This window comes from Nyctibius grandis, chromosome 2 (assembly GCF_013368605.1).
Source record: "Nyctibius grandis isolate bNycGra1 chromosome 2, bNycGra1.pri, whole genome shotgun sequence".
NCBI lineage: Eukaryota > Metazoa > Chordata > Aves > Nyctibiiformes > Nyctibiidae > Nyctibius > Nyctibius grandis.
In genome coordinates this window covers 10,341,153-10,354,103 of record NC_090659.1, presented here as the reverse complement: position 1 = coordinate 10,354,103, position 12,951 = coordinate 10,341,153, and the positions used below count along the sequence as shown (strand labels likewise).

The 12,951-nt window shown below is 37.4% G+C and overlaps 1 protein-coding gene across 1 annotated transcript in view; it reads right to left on the bottom strand.

Moving 5' to 3' along the window:
• Window positions 1-12,951, bottom strand: part of ROBO1 (roundabout guidance receptor 1) — a 552,781-nt gene that overhangs the window by 81,372 nt on the left and 458,458 nt on the right. Inside the window, exons 5-7 of the mRNA XM_068417582.1 lie at window positions 7,686-7,806; window positions 3,836-3,974; window positions 3,193-3,320 (exon numbers count right to left, since the gene is read on the bottom strand). Coding sequence (XP_068273683.1) covers window positions 3,193-3,320; window positions 3,836-3,974; window positions 7,686-7,806 — 388 coding nt within the window. The remainder of the gene's footprint in view (window positions 1-3,192; window positions 3,321-3,835; window positions 3,975-7,685; window positions 7,807-12,951) is intronic.

Genomic DNA, 12,951 nt, shown 5'->3' with positions numbered 1-12,951 from the left:
AATGCTTTTAAGCTGTGATAGTAAAAGACTAAGTGAAGGGTTCAAATATCTGTGTGAATACAGAACTCAAAATTTGGTTTAGGAATATGACTGAAATCACAATAAAAATACAGCATCTGTACTTCATGTAGGAAATATAAACCCCAAAGTTAGGAGTCTGTATAAAGGAAAACAGCCATTCCAATAATCAGAATCTGTGATGCTTGTGCCATGAGCAGGAAGAACATTACAATGGAATTGATATTCCCTCCCCTCTTTTGTGTTGTCTACAGTTAGGATTCTATTACTTGCAGTCGAGCTATCTGAGCTGACAGTTCCTAGTCCACAGACAGAGACAGGGCCCATTCACCTAGGTCAGAGGCAGGGCTGTGCAGTTTCCCGGAGATAGGGAGTACTGCAGGGCATGCGCTATGCACTCCAACGTCTGCTAGCTCGAGTAGGGTCAGAGCTGACCTGGAGGTAAATAACACCACCATATCCAGGGCAGCTCTCTGCTGAGACACCAGGCTAGCTATTCGCCGCGTTTCATCAACACATCCCTGACACACAGATATCTCAGTCAGCCCCGCTGTTGCATGCTCCACCTTGTGATACCTAGATAACCCTGTATAGTGCAGAACACACACAGGTCAATAACAGTGCTTGAGGCTTGAAAAACGACAAGTATAGAAGAGGGTATGTCCTCTTCTTAGCAGTGCTACCACCTCTAAGGCCCGAGCAGTGTCCCGAAGAGCACTGCTTACAGTCCTTCCTGCTGGGTGCCACGTTTAATCCCGTGCAGCAGTTCCACTATACAGACACCTACTTGATAGGTGATGACTGCCCCTTTCCTAACACGGATGCGCATCTTCTGGGGTTACCATTAACAACTCTCATGTTCTTTCTCTGGCATATACTCTGGCATGAAAACACCACAGCCTACTGCTGAGATACTGAGGAGGGAAAAAACCCAAAACAAACCCCCACCAGAAAAAAGCAAAACCCAGACAAACCCAAAACCGAGCAAAAATCCCTCTTTGTCCTTTGCTGAATTTAACAAGTCTGCACAGTGGCAGCTGCAACTTCTGAGGCCACGACTTGCAACGTAGCCCCGTTTACAAATACGTAATCGAAATAGCTCTATTTGGCATAGCAGAACACACATCTATTAAACTCTACATTCAACAGATCACGTGAAAATTACCAAAAGTGCAGAAAAGATTTGTCATTTCCACTCCTTAAATCACCCGGAAAAAATACTACTCATATGAAAAAAAAAATTCTCAAGAGCTGTGTGTCCATGAACAGTCAGATCAATGCCATCTTAGCACTGAAACAAGAAGATCAAATCTACCTCTCTAGATGGAGCATAGTCAAAAAGCTGACCCTTTAGGGAAAAAAAAGTGTTTTAAACAAGGGAAGAGGAGGGGAGAGGAGGGAAGAAGAGGAGAAAGAGGAAAAAGAAGGAGAAATGTGAAAAAATCTGAATGGAAAAACGCATGTTTTCTAGAGGAGTCTTTTTTTTTTCCCTTCCCATAAAACTGCGTCTCGTGGATACTCTAATAAATGGATTTTGAACATAATTTACTACATTACCAACTACAAATTGGCCTTACACATTACAGTTTCTCACATCAATCCCCTCTATGAAGACATTAGTACAGACAAATGGCTCAGGAGGTAATCCATTCACACTGGGAAACAAATTATCCCATAACAATATCTGCAGAGCAAAGCTGTTACAATGTAAATACCTACTGTGCAATACAAGTACTTGAAAAAACCAAGAATCTTGCTGAATCAAGACTTAGGTTATGATCATGTTCCTTAAAACTACCATTTTATTCAAAAGACCTCAGTCCAGATCTGTAACATCTACATACTTCTGTCATTTTATATCTAACTAGCACTGTTAACCTAAATGGGATTACAGAAATGTGTTTGCTTATTATTTTGAATAGGCCTATGAAGTATTAGGGCTACCAATAGCTTATTTCCAGAAATAACTGGAGAAGTAACTGCTCAGCTAGTCAGAAAGCAAATTTTCTTAATACTAGCATTTTACAAGATTAACAGTTGATATAAGACGTGATCTTCAGAACAAATCGCCATTTAAAAAATAATTGTCGTCTTCTTTTGAATTAACTGTGCTTACTGCTCACGTGTTAATCTTTTATTCTAAAACACTGAGCATAAGAGCTGGTTATTTTGCAGACATAAGGTATCAGTTTCGATGTATAAACATCGTGGTGACTAACAAAACAGAACATCTCAAAATCCTTGGTTTTATGAGAGCTTCAACAAAAGAATTCCTATTTTCCTAACAGCTACAGATGTTAGGGACACCAAATGTTTCTGGTGGAAAAGAGCAAGTTAAGGACAAGACCTTTCCTGTTACAGTAAATGTGTCAAAATAAAGGTCTGTTACCAAATAAAATACTTTTAAGCCTATATTCCCCCAGAACTCCATAATGACTAATTCCCACTGAACAGAGAAAAGGACCATCAGTACTTAGAAAAAAGCATCAAGATGACATCATTGCCTGTCTGCTAGCCAGGAAAGGAAGAGAGGGATTATCTGAACAGTGAACATCTGGATTGTGTATATAAAGGCAATGAAGGATTTTTATACATATTAGTTCACTGAGTTCCACCGAATTTTTATCTTACAAAGAAACAGTAGTGCTATGATACGCTTTTATAATGAAAAAGCAACGGGAATTCCAGTGGTCTGGGTTAGTGTATTAAAAGATACACAAACAGATTTATCATTCGCTGCTTCTTTACTATACTTAATTGAAAAAATTTGGCAGATACTTGAACTTATAACTCTTTCTTTTCAGGTTAAAACAATGTAGTTTAGTAACACTGGTTTTATTCTTTCTGTTAGGGTTTCAGATACAAACATTGTAAGTGACATGATTCTGATCAAACTGAAGTTCAAAACATATTCAGTTCCCCATCCCAGTACCGTAAAAACTGCTTACAAAAAATCTTATATGTGAAGTGGTGCAATTTCTTAAGAACAAAACTCAAACCAAATTTATATTTTTGCTTTTTTTTTACAACACAGCATAGAGTTCCTGCATAAGTCGCATCTCTAATAACCGTGTATAGACTCAATTAGTCTGCGTATAGCAACTCTATAAAGCTGCTGTGCAAAAAAATCAACTTTATTCTAGATTGGAGTACTATGCAAAGAAACATTCTTACCTTGAACTGTTAGAGTTGCTGATGCTTCAGCTTTTCCAACCATATTTTCTGCAACACAAGTATACGAGCCCATGTCTCCTGCCATAACTTTCCGGATTTTCAAGGTATGATCATCACGGATTTCATATCTTTAAATATACACAGTAATAAACAATGAATACGAATAATAGGACTTTGCACAATTTCTATAAAGGGTAAAAAAATCGTGGGTTTGCTCTCAAATATTTTTATTCCTACATTTGCCTTAGAAATAAAAATATGTAAAAAATCCTTCTAAACTGATAATGTAAAAATAAAGTTTTAAAAGCAAGATGTATCTAAATATCTGAAAACCTTATACTGATTTCATTTGCAACATGAGTCAGTTTTATGGATGTCAGTAGAATTTCACTGGTGCAATACAATTACAAAAGACTCTTTAGGTGAAGAATTAATCTGTATCAGGTATTACTGACTAAACTTAGTTATTTTTTGTTGTGTATTTGTCATGTTTTGTCACAACATCAATGGTAATTAGAAATGTCTCATTAGATCAGCCAGGACTTCTCCATTCAAGAAACAGAAATGCTAGCTGTCACATGTTGAATGGCTACACCATATACCAAGCTAGATGTCATAAAAAAGGTAACTCCATGTACTGCACCTTGCTTTTGGTAATTCCCCATCATCTTTCCTCCACCTTACTGTAGGGACTGGGTCACCTCTGGCCTCACACTTAAACTCCGCACTATCATCCACAGTTACAGCCAAATTACTTGGTCTCTTCACAAAAGATGGTCTCTCTAAAAGGAAAGGAAAGGAAAAACGGGATTAGTCCAGCAATTCCGTGCCCTAATTGCTATTTTCCCTGAACTGTGGCTGTTAGAGCAAGGGGAGCAGGGTGACGAATCTGATAGAGGTGCCTCTGCCACCACTCCTCTTGCTCCCAGGAAGAAGGTCCATAGCCCTGCAGGTGGCCAGCAGTGTGAGCCTCAGCACAGGAGGCAGACGCTCTCAACAGTGGCTCAGGATCCAAGAACAGACTTCCTTATTTCTTATGTATTATCGTCACAGATAATAAAGCTAAAGGAAAACAACCTACACAGAAAATCTAAATACACATCAATCCTCAGATAGAAGCAGGCCTGCTGCAAGGACCCAAACGTCCACTCATCTGCTGCACTGCTTCAAAAAGACAGAAGGCGCAAACCAAACATTGTCTCACTGGAGGTTTTGACTCAATGGTGCCTCTAAATTCGAAGGCTACGTAAGGTCCAGCACAGTATCTCTACAAGGTTGCTTGCAGGTGTCAGCAGCAGCTAGTGTTTGATGAAATCATTTCCAATGCTGCATTAGAAAGAAAACATTTTCTTTCACTAGCACACATAAAATACAACAAGCCAAAAAAATCCCACAATGTCCTCTCTATAATTTTTGTTCACAAAAATTGCTGTTATCCCGTTATCCCTGACTTACACTGTAGGACATGAATGACCCAAGTCCTGGCTCACGAGAGTCAGATTAATTGCTGCATGCTTTTTCTCAGGCTTTCTGAAACAAAATGGGATCTCAGTACAGGCCGTGCTCTTCTGGCAACCCAGATACTAGATGGAAATCTCAGGAAAGGGATCGACACACTTTTCTACCTGTAACAGGGTTCAAAGCTTTATGGTGCTGGGCTATTCACAGTTTCAGAGTTCCACACCAGGCTGGAGTGCTGTGAGGTTTGCACACGCACAAGGAAGAGTGTTTAACAACTTCTGGGATACTCCAGGAAGGATTACCCATCTAGAAAGTCAGCACCAGATGACAACAGGATGTCCATAAAAGAACAGGGAAGGTTTAACAGGAGAGTGTTTGGCAGGTTCCTTTGCCTAAGGCAGATGACCTTTTTGCCTATAAACCTGTGAAAGCTCTGAGGGAGTTGAGAAGGCAGTTGCATGTTTTGACTTGTATGTATTAAAGATATAAACATCATCGCCCTGGAACTGGGAGAGTCTGGAGCCATTGGCACAATCAGGAAGTGTGAATACCCAAAAACACACCACAGATTTCTCACAGGAGTACAAAAGCACCAGACAGAAGGATAAAGAAACAATCCCATATTCTTAGTGTCTCATATTTGTGTTTGAAAAAGGTGGTTCTGAATATTACTTTGACTTTGCAGATAAAGATCTAGAGATTCAGTATTATAAAACCTTACAGAATAGTTCAAAAGGGATTGAAGTGGAAATGTGAACCGCACAAAACCCTGTAAAAGAGCTTCTTTTGTTCTCGAGGATGGCCAGACCAACGGGACACTTGTGTTGGAGAAAACTCACCTTGGCTTGCAATACGAGGCAAATAATGTTAGATGAAACAGCAAGTTGATCTTTAAGCTGTCAGTTCTAGCCTGGGTTCATATACAAGAAGCGAGAAGTAAAACAGAGACCTACAGACATGAATCTAGCTGTGAAATAAAAAAAATACAAATATAGACATTCCCCCCTGCCCTGGCCCCTTTCTTGTAGGTGCAGTAAAAACGCAATCTGAATGCAAGAAAGGAACATTCCGGATTAAACTTCGGAGTAACAATAGTTTGGGGAAGAATACCCAACTTCATTATGCAAGAGAAAAAGGGCTGATCTGGTAAGGCCAGGACTGCTGCACAACAGCAAAACCCACAAGAGGCACATTGTTCTCTAGGTCAGTTTCCTAAAGGAAAAGTAATAGTCCGAGGGCTTTTTGTGCCCATTCATAACACTCTTATTCAAATGCATAAATGGCCAGGGGAAATCAGCACTGGTTTAAGTATCTATCCTTGTCACACGATTATTTGGCAAACACAAGGAAAGCTTAGCAAAGACCACTTTGAAACTTTCTAATGTTACAGTTTCTGGCATGCAATCCTCCCTCTGATCTAAAGCAGAGACCTAAAAGCAAAAGTTCAACTTCTAAATAACCAAACCCCATAAACAGAAGATTTATGTTGAAAGATTTTAATATATGAAGTCAGCATGTTTCTCATACTTTTTCACACATATCTAAGGCCTGAGTTGAAAGAATAAGGTATATTAAAGATTTCTAGACACACTGGTAAGACAGTCAAAGCTGCACTGTCCTGTTTGAAAAGAAAACCTCATTAGTTTTCCCAAACTGAAAATCAGAAATATGTTTGGAGGGAAAATGAGATGAAGAAAAAGGAAAAGACAGACCTCTCTCTGCAATGCATCCCTCTTACAAGTGTTCAGCAAGAGTAATATTTTCCAGCCTGGATTACATAACAGTCCATACCACGATTCTCTGGTTAGTAGTAGACTAGTGATGAGCAATCAACTGGTACAGTTAACCAGGAGCCCAGTGTCAGGACTTCACTCATGTAATTACAACTTTCTTTCAATTCTAGATTTTGCTTGGAAGTTCTAAAAGTCTATTTGACAATAAACTTCCTCCCAAAGTGCTTCAAAGGTGTCTCTAAATTAAAACAAAAACAAACAGTACAGTGGATCATAGGAAGTCTTCCTTAGCTTCTAAAAAGTTACACACTATCTTGCTGGATATTTAGGTTCAACAACTTTAAGTTAGCATACAATCTCATTTTATTACGGAAAACCCTGCTTCAAATAGAACTCTGAAGAGGACTTCAAGTTGCCTGAGCCCTAACTCTAAAAAGTAGTGAAGACAGATAAAAGTGCTGAAGACTGACAAGACAGATCTTAAACCTGAATTAAAAAAAAAAAAAAAAGGAAGAGCCAGGACTACTGCAGCAGCAGTGTGATGGAAACCAGCATGTTATGAACCATGGCTTGGATATTCTCATCCTGTGATGATAAAATATCTCTTCCTTCTGCAGAAACAATTAAGCTATCTCAAGCCTCCCCTACTTTAAAGTAATACAGGACACATTTTCAATAAAAACTACCAAAGTTGCATCTACAGTGATCATTAGGCAATTCTCCCATGCTGAAGGTATTTTGAGATTGCACTTGAGTTACAGCTTCTCTTCTGCGATAGCAACAAAAAATGCAATTTTCAGCTAAGCTCAGTTATCTTAAATGAGTTCACATTTTTTGATGCTTGGAAGAACTATCATTAGGATCACTTGAACAAGTAGACCTGTTCTATTTTACAACACTCAGTACACACAACCATAAATGAAAGGATAATTATTTAAAATATAAATTTAGAATAATTCTGATTTTCTTCAACAAGAGGGAAAAATTAAGCCTCTGCTTCTTAGTGATGTTAATTTTTGTTTTGCTATTATTTTACAATACTGATCCAGTCAGTGGACACCGGAACTATTTTCATTTCGAGAACTAAGTAAGAAAGTGTCTTCCGATAGCAAACCAGTCCAAGGTGGACTGCAAAGCCATTAACTGCCACCCATTTACTAAAGCACAACCATGACAAAAACATTCTCACAACATAGACACTGGAAAGGAAATAGATGAGAAAGATTCTTAATAAAAGGCTTACTAGGAAAAACAAAAGTTGAACATTTCCACTAACAGTCTTAAAGGAGGAGTTCTTACCTAAAACAGTGAGCTCCGCAACTTCACTTTCACGTTCTCCAACCATATTTGTTCCGACACAAACATATTTGCCAGCATCGTTCTTTCTTGTGTATGTGATCATAAGCTTTCCTCCTCTGATCTAAGACAAATCAAGGATAATAAAAAATACTTTAATATGAACTAACAATTTAATAATATTTATTAACTTGAAAAAGGTTTTGTTACAGATTATGAAAAAAAACAAACTATCAGTGATTTTCCAAATCGTACAAAAAAAGTGAAAAAAAAATTACTACTAACCTAGTTTTGTCCTCTTACAAAAAGCTTGCCTCTTAGTTTTACAACAGTATTTTAAAATCTCTCAGATTTGGAGCCCTATTACTTTTTTCTTCATTCTGCATAATGTAATACTAGCTGTTCAACAGCCTGTTTAATGCTTGTTGGCCAGAAGGACCACAATTCCTTCTTATGTACTACTGCAGTTTGATATAATCAGGTGGAGAGTAAAAATTAGCAAGTGCTGCAATTACTTTTTCTTGACAAGAAATATGTACACGTTATCCTACCGTTGGTCATGCTCGTTATTATTCATGAATTTTGTGTTTGTTTTGGTTTTCATTTCTAAAGGAAATGAAGGAATTTTTTTATTGTTTAGTTCTTCACCTTTAAACAAGTAATCTTAAAGGCTGATAAGCAGCTGGGCACTAGCAATTAAAACCTTACTGGGAAATGAATAACATTCTGCTGTTATTCAGTTTTTGGAAGATAATGGAATTGCAATAACCCCAAAATTAGAAAACATACTTCCCCTTTGGGATTCCAAATCTTATTATTTTATTTAAAAATACATATTAAATGCATATGAAAATATCTGATCTCCCTTTAAAAATATTTATTCTCCCATTTGATTGACAAAACGGTTGAACAAGTTTCGAAGTTCACCAAAATGCAGTAAAATTTGTGTAGGCAACTGAATACGTACAATGTTTAGTTTAACACACAAAAATGTTACTTAATTACGTTTTTAAGTGAACACACGCTTATGAGTCCAATCACATATGAAAACCACTGCAGTTCAAGGCGTGGGTGGAAGTAAACAATAAATAAAAGCCACATATGGAGCTACATGAAAGGGTCTAATGTGGTCAGTGACAAGGAGAAGAGTGTTCTCAATATGAGGTATTTTGCTCAAGTTGCCTGCAGCTAGAAATCTATCCCTGAAAAATTGACATCTTGAGCAGCGTTGGGCTCTTATTATCATTGTAAGATGTACGCACACAAAGATGACAGTCAGTTATTGAGATAAATGAACATGCACATGTAACGTAGATAGTATTGCATACAAATTTCATTCTGTTGCCTTTGGCACTTGTTGTTTGAGAACAGAAAAGATATGTCCTTTATCATCCAGTAATCTAGTAATGCTGAAATTTCAATGGGGATTTGAGGCATGAAGAATGAAAAAACAAAGGTGACCTGCAAAGACACATTTTTCAAGAATCTGTGTGCATTTTTAGATCGTTGACCACCTGAAATGGCAAGCACAAGGAGAGAATGTAACATATAACTAAAAGCCTATCTATATTTATTCCCAGTTTACATCTCTAAATCACAGAAAGCTATTTATTCCCAATTAATCTATGCAAGGGATTTTAAAAAACAACTTTCTCAAGATTTCCACATGCATTTTGGGGTATTTGTATATCCAGATATGTGTGCAGAAATGCATACTTTTCACGTATATCACTACTGAATGCACTGGATTTAAGAAATACATGTATTTACATATCACAAGAATTTACAAACTCAGTTGATGATTTCAAACCCATGTAAACTGTAAGCAGTGATTTTCACACGTCTTAAGAGCTTAAGTCCTACTCATGTTCAGTAGCACTTATGCTCCTCTGTGACTTTGGCACTTAAGAAAATCCCATTCAAACCTATTACAATATGACAAAATTGTATATTTTGCACAAAATTCAACCTCCAGCAAGAACGATCCTAGGAACTTCTTTAGGAGTCACCACAAGACTTTCTTCAAGGCATAGATGGAGTGAAGCATTAAAGCAGAAACATTTGAACAACTGAAAAATCATTGAAAGCTGCTTTTCTTCCAAGTTATTTGAGATTTACATAAGGAAGGAGGGGCACAGGAAACATTTCTTCATGGACATTGAGGCAGACTTCCAAAAATGTGACATGCCTACTGAAGGAAGCTGTGCTTCCTAGATGGAATTCTGAATGCATTTGGCTGATTTTTCCTACGGGTTTTCCTTTGTTGATCTTGTTTGTTTGTTTGGTTTTTTTCCTTAAAACAGAAAAAGGGTTTAGAACATTGGCTACAATGATGGCTATGCCCAATTAAATTGTGATGAATTACGCAGTTACAATAAAATATACCACAACTGCGTGTGGAATTACATGTCTGTAACTAGAGCATTCACAGATGGCTACAAGAAAGCATACTTCCTCTGTGGGGTCACTATCCAAGTTTTCCATTAAATTTTAACAATTATTTACCCACCATCTCAATAAGATTGATCAAGACCTTCTATTAACAAGATATTGCAAATCAAATCTGTAGCTATGACAAATTTACGTTCTCTCTGTGCGATGTTTGCCACTTCTTCTTGCAATAGGAAATCCTAGAAATACCTATGGACTGTAGACCAATGGCTTTAACTAACAAAGTACACAATGAAATACACGCAGGAGAATTTTTGTAGGAACACGTAATCACTGCTACATTTCTTTGTCTTACTAAGTTCATATCCAGTAAGCCCAGTACTGTAAGTTCATATCCAGTATTCAGAGCAGTAAAGAGCCAAATCACCTTTGGGGGCAGTATCTGAAATGCTGAAAATTAAAACTATTAATAGTCTGTGGATACTTAACAGTTAATCAAGACGTTTTAATTTGAGTGCTTTGGCTCTTCTCATATTTGAGACCTTGCCCCAGAATACACCAGCTGGACTTCATAGTAGCAAATGATATAATGGTTTGAAAAAAATGACAGGCAGTGTAACATTTCATCTTAAAGCTCCGGAAGAGCTGTTACCATACTGAACGCAAAGAGAAGTCCTTTCTTCCTAGTAAACAAGATACAGCAAACAGTTTTATTACACTGCTCTGGTAGATACTGCACATCATGGGAAAAGGAATTGCTTTGCTAACTGCCAAAGCCTTAAGTCCAGTTTTGAAAAGATGGAAGTAAGCATCATGTTTTATCTACACAGAAATGATGCCAAGGCACTTTTTGACTTTTGACGCCTCTTCAGGATTTTGTTCTGTTCTGTGCCTACCAGCAAATTTATCAGGGCTGTGCAAGAAGAGAATACAAGAATAGCACTGAATACTGATGAGAGAAGAAGATTGTGATCAGCAGTCCACAGATGATCTTCAGTTGCCTGTAACACACATGGATTGTTGTATGTATGTTAAGAGAATATAGGATAGCATGGTGACTTACAAAGACTTATTGAAAGCTATTTTCTATGACCTGCCTGACCATATTTTGTTCCTCACGAGTCAATTGTTCATTCAGGCTAGTCCACTTCATTTATTTCTTTAAACAATAGTTGGAGATGTTCATACAGAAAACTCTAGGCACCCACAGAGTTAACGAGGTCCAGAATTGTAAATTATGGCCACCCAGCAGCAAAAAATCATATACAAATAATGAATCAACTCGGTCAGCCAATAAATCAAATCCATAAAAACTTACCCAAGGGTTCTACAACATAGCACCAAGTATTCAGTATAGCTGTACACATATATATACTTATCCTAAGACCATATTTTATGTACCTATGTGTGTTGTGTGTGCATGTGTAAATTTTTGTATGTATAAATCCATATCCATCTGTCTGTGTTAAGAAATATTTTTATATATGTGGGTGATTCATTTACTTTTCACAGAAATGTGCTATGAAATATGAGAAAGAATGAAGCCATGAGAGAAATGCTTGGGAAGTCCAAATATAAAGGTGACTGGTATTTTTTTTAACTTTCTTTTAGCTCCTAGTTTCATTCTATTTAATAAATTAAATCTGCTCTGTTGCAAAATAATTCAAAAGCGAACTTAAATCCATAACAAAATGAAATTTAGCTGCAGAGTGAAATACTGGCCTCTGTTTGTATAGCCAGGGTTTCTGCATATGTATTATCACCAATTTCACATATTTCAGTCTTCTACAGTACAGCATACATAACACCACATTTTATTTAAATGAAATGTGATGGGCATGTGATATTAACCTGTCAGACATGGTCTTTGCTTTAAAAGCATACCATCTAATTATAAATGACAATAAAACAGTTAAAGAACAAGCAGAGACCAGGCAATTGTAATTAATAGTGTCACCAATGGTAGATACAAGTAAAATGGAGCTTTCGTTTCTTCGTTAGGGAACACGGAGTTTGCTCATTTCCTCCTATGCGGTCTATCATCCCAAAACAGATCAGTACATCCGTATCATGACTTGTCATTGCAGCACAGACTGTAAGGCACAGAATGTCACCAATAGAAGACAATTTTGCAGTTTTAACGAAGTTGAGTTAAAAAGAGTATGAAAGAATACCCATCTTAAATTTTTATTTAAAAACGTGTATCTTGTTCCAAGCCTTGTGAATCCCATGTATTCTTTCCTATCTATTATAGCATGCTTAAACTTCAGACACTAGACATCAAAACGTGTTTGGAATAGGTCTTCAACAATGATTAAAGTTTGTTCTTGTTCAACTTCAAAGTTCAGACAGAGGAGTCTGTCCCACGTTCGGTTCCATTCTCTGGGACCCCAGGAGGGTACGTGCTGCCTCCTCCATATCAAACACACAAAAAGTTCTATTTGAAAGAAGTTTAAAACATACTTTCAAGTGGTCTTCCTGTGCTGTAAATCTGTCATGACAAAGTGCAAATCAATTGTTCCCTCCTACCATACAGACCAACAAAACAGTCTTGCAATGATGACAGGCCTGAAGGTAAAGTCTATAAAGGATGGTGCAAAATGCATAGGAAGATAGCTTTACTTAAAAAGAAAGCACATTTAAGGCAGATAAAATGACAATAGATTCAAGCTGCTGCTTCTGGCACCCCTGCCAATCTGGCCAGGCTACATCAGAGTCAGTATCGGATTCAAGTTTGCTAATGAGACTGCCTTCCCCTCTTTTATGGCCTCATTATTAATGGCTGTATCTACATGAAGATGGATATCTCAAAGGCTTAAGGGTTATCTGTGTCCTAAACTGTTTGGTGACTTCAGAGGGAGCTGAGGGTTATTCAGCA